The 12,037-nt window shown below is 33.5% G+C and overlaps 1 protein-coding gene across 1 annotated transcript; it reads right to left on the bottom strand.

Moving 5' to 3' along the window:
• Positions 1–8,957: 8,957 nt before the first annotated feature.
• LOC109604460 (glycosylphosphatidylinositol anchor attachment 1 protein) lies at positions 8,958–11,943 on the bottom strand. Its single transcript, XM_049966775.1, has 7 exons — positions 11,409–11,943; positions 10,999–11,350; positions 10,742–10,944; positions 10,455–10,674; positions 10,081–10,173; positions 9,518–9,881; positions 8,958–9,463 (listed from the first exon to the last, which is right to left on the bottom strand). Exons 1-7 carry the CDS (start codon positions 11,766–11,768, stop codon positions 9,064–9,066), a joined length of 1,992 nt encoding a protein of 663 aa, XP_049822732.1. The 5' UTR covers positions 11,769–11,943; the 3' UTR covers positions 8,958–9,063.
• Between the last annotated feature and the right edge of the window lie 94 nt (positions 11,944–12,037).

The raw sequence follows: 12,037 nt of genomic DNA, 5'->3' as shown, positions 1-12,037 counted from the left end.
TCACCGTAGTGCGCTGTTTCAATAGAACTCATTTATCATCCATATTTTTTTTAACTTTCTCTGTCAATATCCAACGCCAATCTATAAGTTTAACTCGCGATGAGTGTGCCCAAGAAGTTGTTTTAGTGGAAAGAGTCACAGCAGAATAGTCGAAAGGTTTGGTGTATTCCATACATCCATTTAACATATGTTACAACGGTTCATGGAGACTGGCGACCACACTAGAAGATCAAGTCAGGGTAGAACTCAGTCTCAGTTGGCCAGCTTGCAGCCCAGACCTTAACCCAGTAGAACATACCTGAGAGATTTTTGGGAGACGTTTAAGGAACCATCCTAACCGTCTGAATAACTTAAGGGATGTGAAGCGTCTTCTACTCGAAATTTAGAAGAATATGAAATTCGAACCCAGATTTTCAATATGAACATGTGAGATTGTCATTCGTAGGAGGGGTGAAAAACCCATATTAATTTTTTCATTATTAATTTTTTTAGAAAAACAATATTTTTCAAGATTTTTTGGAACAATTATAAATTAAAATTTATTTTTAAATAAATATATAAAAAGTGTATACCTTTATTTTTCCTGTTTTCAGAAAATATTAATAAATTATTATTGGTATGTAAGATAAAATAACAAAAAGTCAATGACAATGTCACCGTTACATACTTTTTTCAACATCCCTAACATTTGAACATGAGTTCACAATTCGATAATATCTTTGTAGTTCAATTAAAAAATAGTTTGTCCAACAACAACAATTTCGTTATGTATATTAACGGTCCTAAATAGGTTGGAACAGGGCGGCAATTAAGAAAAGTTAACGGCACCAAAGTAGAGTAAATCAATTGGTTGCTTAATGAACTGATTAACTTAATTATGCTAAGCTGTTGAGCCCCTTTAGTTGAATATTTTAGTGAGATACGCCAATTTTATGAGTTCCACTTCGAAGCGAGGTAAGCTTCAAGACATTGCAGACGACGACTGCATATTTTATCGCAAATACGTCCCCACAAATATTAAGTAATTTCGCCGGTACGCGTCAAACATTCTAGACGTAAACGTGCGCCGTGCAAAATTTATAAAAGGCTCTCCACCAAACATTTCCTTCCGATGTAAATTGTAATTCGATGTTCCAGCTAAATGGTGACCATTCTCGGACGTCGCACGTTTTGTTTAACGTGCAACCCGAACCGCGTCGACGTCGAAAAGAAAAAATGATAAACGTCGAGGGTCGCAACGATCTCGGTCATTGTTGCGGACGAATCAATACTAAATAAATAGCGAGCGGTAATACGAAACCATCGACTTCACGACTGAAACACCATTCAAACAACGGCTCAACGAAACACGCGGGGAACCCCCACGCTCTCTCCCTTTTAGCGTCAACATTAAGATTTTCTCCTCCGGTTAAACCTTTTCAGTTCATAATTACGCAGTTAGGCGAGGTCTTAAATTTCTAGGAGACTTAACCGCTCGAAAAAGTTTAAGAATTAAGAGGGAACGTCGGTTTTCGAAGGGCTCCGATGAAAAGGATTAAACGATCCACTGGAGTTGAAGGCGCCAGGAAAAAAAGCGATGTTTATTAAAAGCAAAAATGTACAAAATTAAAAATCACCTTGTGGACGATTAATGGGTGAGTTAATGCGGGGTTCCGTCACCGTAAAATTTGGACAACGGATTAAACGTATGAAGAAGTCATGAACTTCGCGTATCTAGTTTTGCAATTTACTCTGCGAAATGTTTAATGTGATTCCCGACCATTGAAATAAACTTGACCCTATGCTGATCCTATTAATATTTTAATCTGATTATCCTTGTAACTGTTGTGGAACTCGATGCAAAGTTGAAATTCTATTATGGCAAAAGGGTAGTGGAATGTATTATTAAGTGAAATTTTATGTTACCTATAAAAATCAATGCCTGTAATCCTATTAACATTTCATCATAATTATGTAATTTTAACATTTTCATTTAATAATTTTGTAAATAATTATTAATAAATCCCATTTTTAACTTACTACGCCTCTTTAAAGTGGTTAATTTGAATTATTACATAAACATATAAATATAAAATATATTATCAAAATAAGTTTTAATAAACAATGTAATCTCCTGCATAAATAGAACAACAGAACTCATGAACCAGTAACGAAACTGATATCACCAAATTCAATGGAAAATTAATAAAACAAAATTAATAAAAATTAGAAAAAAACTTTTTTCCAATCAGTACTTGGTCTGTCCTTCCATCCTCCTTGACATACTTCAAATTAGTGGACAATTAAATTCTTAATCCATAACTCACTATTCTTCTCTAAGAGCATTAGCAAGCTTCTTCAATTTTTGAAGTTTCAAGCGTAAATTTGTCTACGAAAACAATATCGTATGTGTTCAATTGGACTCCAATCTGAGGAACACGAGGGGGGCTACGAAAAAAAAATTCACAAGAAATGGATTGTTGTTTATTCCTTTGTTTATTAAACATATAAAAAGTAATTTAAATTTAAAATACTGGCCATCAAGCGATGCATATCTCTAAATATGTTCCAAGAAACAATAATTTATTATTAATATTTTCTGAAAACGAGAAATATATACACCCTTTGTCTATTTATTTAAAAATACGTTTTTATTTATAATTGTTACAAAAAATCTTAAAAATATTGTTTTTCTAAAAATAAAAATTAACAATATTTGAAGTTTATAAAACATAAAAAGTGAATATGAGATATTTCCGTCTCTGCTACGAATGACCTCACATTTTCTGTTCATAATGGATTGGAATTTCATTTTGGTCCAAATTCTCCCAAATTTCAAGTAGAAGACGCTCCACACAATCTTACAAGTCATTCGAATAGTTACGATGGTCCTTAATTGTTTCCGTAGAATGTCCCAGATATGTTCTATGAGGTTAAGGTCTGGACTGTGAGCTGGTCAGGTCATAGCATTATTCCCAACGTCAGCAAGATAATTTCGGACATCTGGTATGTAAGTATGTGGTCGTGCATTATCATGCATTAGTAAAAAATTAAGTCCTATAAAAGGAGCATATGGCACGACATGTTCTTCTAAAATGTCTAAAATGTAACGCTCAGCATTAAGGTTCCCATTTTTTATCAGCACGAAGTCGGTACTTGCTTCTAAAGTAGTGTCCCCGTTACACAATCACACTAACAATGCACTATTTACTTAAGTAGAAAAAAATATTTACAAAATTTTAGGTGGTGCGTTAACATCTTGGAACAGTGTATTTAATCTAGGAAGTTCTATCAGTGTAGATGCTATGTTGATCAGTCCTGAATGTAAAACAATTGAACTAACTGTTGGTTGCATCAATGAGCAGACTCTTTTAAATTAATTGTCCAACAGAAAACCTATTTTGTGTTCAATATTTCACACAAAATCTAACTAGTAGAATAAATGGTAAAACTTTATATGCTTCTTAAGAACTCGCCTAAATAAATGACCCTTAAAACATTAAACTACTGTAGAGAGAAATTATAGTTGGAATTTATGGCTAGTTTTACAGCAGTTTTCCAGACTTTAAGCATGAATGTTAAGCGATCTTGTAGTCGGTTACAATTGTCTAAAATTTTTAAGTAGTCTGGTCACAGACATCTCCAATATTACCTTCATTGGACCATAAAAGTTTCTCTTAGTATTAAATCGTTTGTGATAAGTTGCACATAATAAAATGATAAAACGTACGTAGTGCCAAATCTTGCTTGAAACACGAAATTACTTCTTTACAATTGAACGTTTCAAACAATACAAAGTAAAAAATATAAGAAAACAACATTCAAATTCTTTTGACAAAACTTATTTGTGATTCAAGTAGTGTTATAAAACTTTAGTGAGATACAAGCACTCATATATTCCGTTCAATATAACCAACATATGAATAATGCCGGTCCAGTAAAATTTTAAGCCGGGCGTTTGGTATTTATTATTATGAATCAGGAAACATAGGAAGAGGAAGAAAGGCGGAAAAGGATCAAAACAAAAAGTGTTAAATATTAAGGAGGCCAGATATCCTCGACGTATACAAGGAATATTTAAACAACCGATGAATTATTTATGGTTAATGATTCGAAAATCCTATTTAATAATGCATCCGAAAAAGCTGCAAACAACGCGAATTATCATCCAATCATCGGCCACCGATTCAATCAATTAACCCAGGAATATTTGGGAGTTGTACATTCGGCAGTATTACGCATAAGCTGCGAAAGTTTTGGAAGTCGCGTCACGCGTTGCGTCTTCTTTGATTACCCCTCCATTATAACCGGAAACTGGGTGAACAGGAACCGGAAGTGTCACGTGAGTAGACTTCGGATTATCCATTTACACGTTTCGAAACTGGTGGCGGGGTGTTCACGATTGCGTCGCGTTAATTAGCTGCTGAAACTTCCCATAAGACGTTTAAGGGATAATTGAACTAACATATACTTGTACGTTCCGGCGGGAGGTTCGCAGAAAAAACAGTTCCAATGCGTTAACATTGAAAATCCCTTGTCAGTTTCAGATTTATGTTTTATGGATAAAAATTTATATGTATTGGGTATACACGCGAAACTTTTTAAGATCTTTATATAAAATCTGATGTTTTTTGTGTTTTAAATTCGTACAATGCAGACAAAGTTCTATATTTATTTCACTTTTATTGTGTTTGAAGGATTCTCTCATTTATTTCAAATGCATTTGTTCAAAGATATGTGGTCTGAAAAGGGTTGTGGACGACGTGTGGGGGATTCAAGAAGACGACATACAAACGTCTCTTTGTGGTCACTTGTAAAATTGTCAACCAGTGGTTTACGGAAGAAGGAAGGCTTCTGTCTATGCGAAGATTTTATCGTAAAATCTGTCCTTTTAAATTTTTTTCACAGTGCAACATCCTCGTTAAAGATTGAGCTGGTGTAGGAACCGATGTCGAATGGAGGACATCTTGAGTTTTCGGATGAGTCCTGATTTTGTTTGCCCATTAGCGGGTACATATTAGAAGGTATCACAAACGTCTGCACATTGAGCAGCTGAAGTTATGGTTTGGGGTGTCATTACTTAAAGTAGTTGATCATGATTAATTTTGATTACAGATAATTTGACAACATGTCCAGGAAACCATCTAACCCTTTCTTTAGAACCACTCAAAATCTAGTTTTCTAGCAGAATAATGACCTACCTCATATTACGGTGGCTACATTGGCATGTTTCAAATACTCTTAGTGGGATTAATTTTATATTATTGAATTACTCATTTTCTCTGGGAAGAAAGAAACATTGTACTCCGGAGAAGACGGAAATATTTCGAAGTGATAAATCCAAGTGCAATAAAATAGGATAAGATGATAAACAATATGTTGGTCGTGCTCCAAATAAAAGTTTAGTTCTTAGATACACCACAAAAACTTGGAACAAACGTTAGATTTGAGGTTTCTTTTCTTGGCATGGATTAGGAGAGAAAATTATTGGTAAAATGAACCAAAGATATTCTGAAAGATATAGTGAAACCATTTACCAACTATAATTCACCAGTTACATTTTTTTATGCTTGATAATGATCGTCCAAAATGATTTAAAATTGGTTAAAAGATGTTGAGGAACTCGATTGGCCAGTCCAAGGGTATCCAACAAAATATTGCGAATGTTTTCAAATTATATATAATTTTTTTTAATAAATATATATTTTTAAATGTATGTTATTTCTGTGGAAAGCAGTATAATGTATATATTTTATTTAAAATTTAGTTTAAGTAGAAATTGCTTTGATTTAGATACAAAATGAATAATTGTAGAAAGAATATAATATAATTATTTCAAATAAATACTTTGATTGTATTTAATAAGAAGTGTGCATTCTAAATTAATAACAAAAATTTCCAAACTAACAACTAATGTGTGATATTTCTCTAGTCATAACTTATGTCATTAAGTATATTTATGAAATATTTGTATATGAAGGATAATTTCCGTAGTTTTATGTGTAATTATACAATTAGATTTTTTTATACATATACATTTTTTGTTAATATTTAATGTAATAAATTATGAAATGTGGAAATGGGACTATTCACGTCGTGAACCCACTGAATGTGTTAATTTCCATTGTTTCCATCAAGATCATTACCAAGTATTACCTAAAAGCTTATTGTTAGGGTCATACCAGGAATATAATGCTCATCATTATCTGAAATTTCTATAGAACTTCTATACACTGTTTAATAATTAATGCGGAATTTGTTTAATATTTTATAACATCCATTTTCATGTTAATATGTATATAATTACACATTTAGTAATTAGTGCAACAACATATTAGCATATTGACTGTAGGCTGTATTACCTATCTACCGAATTTAAATTGTAAATTTCAATCAGATTGAATTTATATAAACAAATCAAATTAAGTTCAACACGTTCCACGGATTTTTCATTTAACATATTGCCTACATCCACAAAACTAACTGATGAATATCTATTATCATGTTGACAACCCATTAAAACTTTATTTACAATGAACTGTAAATTGAATCGTACCCAATTTTTATGAAAACAATATAGAAAAACAATGCTTGAGTTTAATTATTAATGTTTAAGTAATTTTCTAGAATACTAATAAATATGTGATGATATATCACATAATAAATTCATGAATAGACGTCTAAATACAAAAATCATCGTTAAAGTCGTCGGTATCTTTCACAATAGGACATTCTGGCAGGAATTACGAGTGCACTGGGACTTCTGCGGATTCGAAAAGTCCCGCATCGAGAGCCCTCCATTTCCGAGCGCAAAAGTGGAAACCCGCCTGTTGCAACAAAGTGTACGGTCATTAAATGAAATAGTACATTGTGTTTTATTGCCATTGCCTCCGTTACAGTTAAAAATGCATTCTTAGTTTCGTAAACTGTTGGTCGAATGGTCCTGGGGAGATAGTAGCCTTCGGCACAGGTGGCTCTTTAACGTGGATGTTACGAGTACGTTGGGTGTTCTTGGTGTTTGAGGTGGCTTCGAGCGGCGTTCCGGGTGAAATTCGATTAGGTTTCATCCAGCCAAATTTACATCAAGTTGCCTAAAAATTTATTCGCTTACTTAATTTATTTAAATTTGATTGCAAATAATCTGAATTTTTTGTGTAAAAAAATTGGTCACTTTGATGGCGTATCAATTTCAATTTATAAACGACATTTAACCTGAAGCGAGGAAGCGAGGATGAAAAAAGACGATAAACCTGGCTTTGGGACAGTAGAAAATAAATTTGGTCCAGAGCTAGTGTATAATCTTACATGAAAAGCTCCCTCCAATCATGCTGTCAGCTTTTCAGTACACCGTATTTCCTTGATGCACCCAAAATGTCAACCGGGAAAGTTTTAAAGGAGATCGAATCGAATTACAACAATGAAATTTACATATTAATGAAATTCTTCACCGAAAAGTTGAAGATGTGAAACGTGTTTAATAAATAATTTTATAACTGGAGGGTACATAAAAAATAATATACTATTAAAACGTTTTCTTGTTGCTGAAATCGCTGGAGCGCTAAATGAGAGTAAAGTACGTATACTCCCGGATTATCGGAGTCATAACAACCTCTTAACAGACAATTTTCTTAAATAGATTTGCTCCAAGGGGTTGTACAATAAAATGTATGTGTGTCTGTTACAATTTGTACACAAAAAATTAAATAATATTTATGCTTATTAAAACTAAAAAGCGTTTCCTTTGTCCCCATATCAAATAGTTTCCTTCCATAAATAAAGAAAAATAAATTTGAATATGCGATTTACGATATCCCTTTGTAACGACGTTGAAGTAACGGATGAATCGTCGAGATAAACGACACATTTCGTTGTCGATTCTGACGATATATGGATGGCGTATCTCCATAAACAATTAAACTGTACACAAGCAAAGTGCAATCAATTTCACTCACTAAAATATGCTCCAGTCTAACAAAGATTTTGACGTTTAAATGGAAAATTAATTTTATCCATGAACCACTCGAAAACAATTAAAATTGCACATAAATAATTGGCAAACTGAAATTAAATATAATATATATATAAGTAGGTCGAAACAGATCACAACCCACCCATACATTAAATGAACGGGTCATTAAAAGGTGTTCTTGTGATGTGCACTATAAATCGTCAAACACATGCAAGTGTACGCATAGTTGACCTGTTTAATGTGGATTTGTCTCGGTGTTTTGAATGCATCAACAAATGCATCATTTGCTGCTTTCTCCTGCATTATGCATCAATTATAATTTGCATAGTGTGCGTTTCTGAGACAAAGGTAACATTGTGCTTTACTTCAACGTGTAAATTGTCGTCTCTTGCATAAATTACACATGGAAGTTTGTTTACAACTAATTGTTGAATGCAGTTTGTTAAGAAGATTGCGAGACAAAGTTTATGTGTTTATTGGCTTAAGTCGTTCCTATTTTTCTTTTCATTTAACAATTTTGAATGATTATCACGATTATAAATATATTTTTCAGAACATTGGTGATCAATTTAAACACTTTTACATATTTTTTAAGTATTATAAACACAACCAACGACTGAGACTAAAACCGTTTTTACTTTCTTTTTAATTAAAGTTACTTCCATAATATGAAAACATGCCCTAGAGTACAGACATTAAATTTCAGTTAATTTGAAATATGATAGATCTCGGCGAACGTCAGTTTACCTAGTAAACTTACTAAAGGTTGAACGTCGTAAATTTAAAATTCTTCCAATAAATCATAAAAATTAAGTGTAATAAAACCCGACAACTTAAGAGCTTCATGATTATAATTATTGTAATAAAGTAACTTAATTTAAAATATTCATCAGACAAATTTCATCAATTTCATGTTGATGACAATCATAAGATCAGTCTACAGTATCAACTGTTTATCAAAAAATTCTATATTTAAATTGGCGTTGAGAATTGATTAATAAGGCACGTATATATTATGACAATTTATTTAGGTTCTCAGGAATTTAGACATATTTACATATAAAATCATTACAAAACATACAAAATCATTCAAACTGATACAAATGGACTATAAACTAATTAGTCTTTTTAACTTTTGCTGCCTTCTTCTCTTCAGATTTTTTACTTTTTACTGGCTTTTGTTGATCTTTTTTATCAGCAGTTGGTTTTTGTTTTTCTGAGGCATATATTTTAGCTGGTTGTGGCTTTTTACAAGAACTAAAAGACACGCACCAGAAACACAACCAAGTAGGTATTAATATGGTGGTAACAAGCGTGTACATCCAGTTACCATATACCATTGAATCAACAATGCTATATACAACTGCTTGAGATGTAGCATCCACGCCCCTCTTAACATTTTCCATCACTTTTTCTCCGGTAAACATGGAAAACGTGTTGACTAGGACGACCACAAATAAAATCATAACTGGATGGAGGAGCAACCAGTAAAGTCTTTGGACAAATCTATAATACCTGTAAATGATAATTATTAATAATGTTCTCAATAAGTAACATGTATTTACTTACACGCAGGTAGTGGGGTTAATTAATAATACCATAGGAGTCCACAATGTGGCACAAATCATTCCCAACGAAAAGTTCGTCATTGAGGTGCATATTAAAACAGTTCCAAACTCGAGCAATGAAAAAATACTCAACATTGTCATACTCTTGCTACAGGAACGAAAGCCGACCATTAAGGACATGAAAAGTGACAACAAACAGAAGGAAAACAGAGCAACTGGTATGCCTGTACTTGTTGGAATGTCATAGTATTCACAAATGGGAATCAAATACTGCGGACCGTAGTTTAACATCATACCGCATAAGTGAGCCAACACTAACAGTGCAAGGATGTTTACCATACTCACGTCATCGTCTTCTTCTTTTTCTGGAATAAAATGATTTGTCTCAGTCAAAGAAAAATCTATAAGGCATCAACTAAATAATACTAGCTCCTGTTTTACGTTTAATTAATTTGGTCACAGACCTTGCATAAAGAATGAATTGATCAATTAAATCGAATCTATCAGAGGAATGACTCAAAATACAATTTATTTTCATATTTAAAGTATAAAATAATTACTTACCATTTTTATCAGGATATTGTAGTTTACACCATTTTGCACAAGCTTTAATAATTGCAGCAGCAGCAATCAAACTAACTGCTGGCATGTAAAGTCCTGCAAATCAAAATAAATGTTACAACAAATTCATTAAGTCAGTTTAAACATGAAATCAACTACTTAAATGATAGAACACTTAAAAAATAAATAAATATTATCGGAAATAAAGGTACAGCTGCACAAAAATCATTCAGTGACTGTTAGAAACAGAAAATATTATATGAAATGGACAATGTTTGACTTTACTTAACATTCCAAGCGTAAAATTTAAGTGCTTGTCGTTTCAGTTATCTTATTTCCATTAAAATAGCAATTATTAATGACTACTCCAAAATTACCTATTGAAATGTATCTGTCAGCAGACGGCAACAGGTAGAAAAAGAAACTCTGATGGAATCTCTCCAGCAAGTTATTCAAACTGCGAAATATGCCCTCTAAAGCTCTACCCATTCCAGTAAATGAAACTCTAGAACCCCTGAATTTCTGCTCAGCAAAGCCTTCCATAGTTACAGCCTGTATTCCAAAAGGAAGAAACAGTCCATGGTTGCCATTAGGAATCTAAAAAGTAATTTAACAATTAGAACCATTTATAGTAAGTTATTGTCATCAATAGTGAACCACTTACTCCTGTTGCTTGTGTCAGAACCATTGACATCAATGTTCTAAAGTAGCTGAGCCATATATCAAAAGGTTCTGTGTAAAATTCAGTAGTGCGACCCTTAAATGTGTTCACAACACCCTCCTTAATACACATTTTTGTCGCAAGATTGAATAGATCTAGGTTTGGTAATTGGCCATTTAGACCTTCAATTTTAATATCCATTTGGCCTGTAAACACCCAGTAAATAAACTATTTCAAATTATATGGTTTTGCCTACATACCAACATTTTTATCATGAATTTCCAAATTAATTGCAGCTTGAATAGCTCCAGCCCTGCCTCTTAAATCACCATGGTCCAAAACACCTTCATCACCCCTGGAAACACCATGGTATGCTTCCAGCCATGCTTGCATACCTAACTGTTCATGCTCAGTGATCAGAAAGATAATATCTTTGGCCCAGTAGTTCTTTCTCCTTGCCTGCTTGGCGAACGCCAACATCAAAGCTATGGAAGGAGCTGTGGTTTCATGCACACTACTTGGAGGTCTATATGGAATACTTAGAATAACTGACTCGGTGCTTGAACCTCTTGGTGCTCGTAAAATACCATATACATTCTTGCCAGTATATTTCTGTAATATACATAAGGTGCGTTAATTGCGCAATATATTTACAAGTTACAACAAATACCTCATTTAGTTTCAGGGGAGAGTTCAGTGTGAAATTATGAGTGTACGTGTCCAACCCAATTTGTTCAAACTTGGCCAACAACCATGAGTAAGGCACCGAATCCGGATACCTAACCATTTCATCGTGTAAATCTTTGAGAAACCTCTCGGCCGCCGCAGCTTCGTTAAATTCGGAGGTCACCAGTCCTGGCAGAAGGGCGTTTTCTGAGAAATACGTGCTTGCATTCATCGACGGATAGGCCAACGAACAAAACCATATTACGCCCGTCAAATAAAGCAAAACGGATATTTTCGTGTGAAATCTGAGTAAAAGTTTTGTCGCTCTGCCCTGTTCCGAGCTAGGATCTGTTAAAAGCCCCATTTTTCACAGATCACTCGGCGACATCACTTTTGCAAAAATTCCTCGTCTATGCAATACCGTGATTTACACTCCAAATTAATATACACGGCACTCAACGGTTTCTTAGTTTTAACCCTTCTATGACATTTTTTATTGCAACCGGGGATTATTGGTTATCTTTGGCAGAAAATCGTATCACAGATACTCATGTTGCGCCCCCTAGTTGAGTCATTCCGAAATATCAATTGCGGTGTACAGAAAACTTTTTCGTTGCTTGATTCTTATTTTCT

This window comes from Aethina tumida, chromosome 1 (genome assembly GCF_024364675.1).
Source record: "Aethina tumida isolate Nest 87 chromosome 1, icAetTumi1.1, whole genome shotgun sequence".
NCBI lineage: Eukaryota > Metazoa > Arthropoda > Insecta > Coleoptera > Nitidulidae > Aethina > Aethina tumida.
Note: the sequence above shows the minus strand (reverse complement) of the source record. Positions and strands in the feature narration are given on the sequence as shown.

Excerpts from the sequence above, each read along its gene's own strand:
- LOC109604460 (XM_049966775.1), bottom strand. The coding sequence starts at position 11,768 with ATGGGGCTTTTAACAGATCCTAGCTCGGAACAGGGCAGAGCGACAAAA. Across the intron at positions 11,351-11,408 it reads CTCCCCTGAAACTAAATGAG|AAATATACTGGCAAGAATGT; the intron begins GTATTTGTTGTA and ends TGTATATTACAG. Across the intron at positions 9,882-10,080 it reads ACAATATCCTGATAAAAATG|AAAAAGAAGAAGACGATGAC; the intron begins GTAAGTAATTAT and ends ATTTTATTCCAG.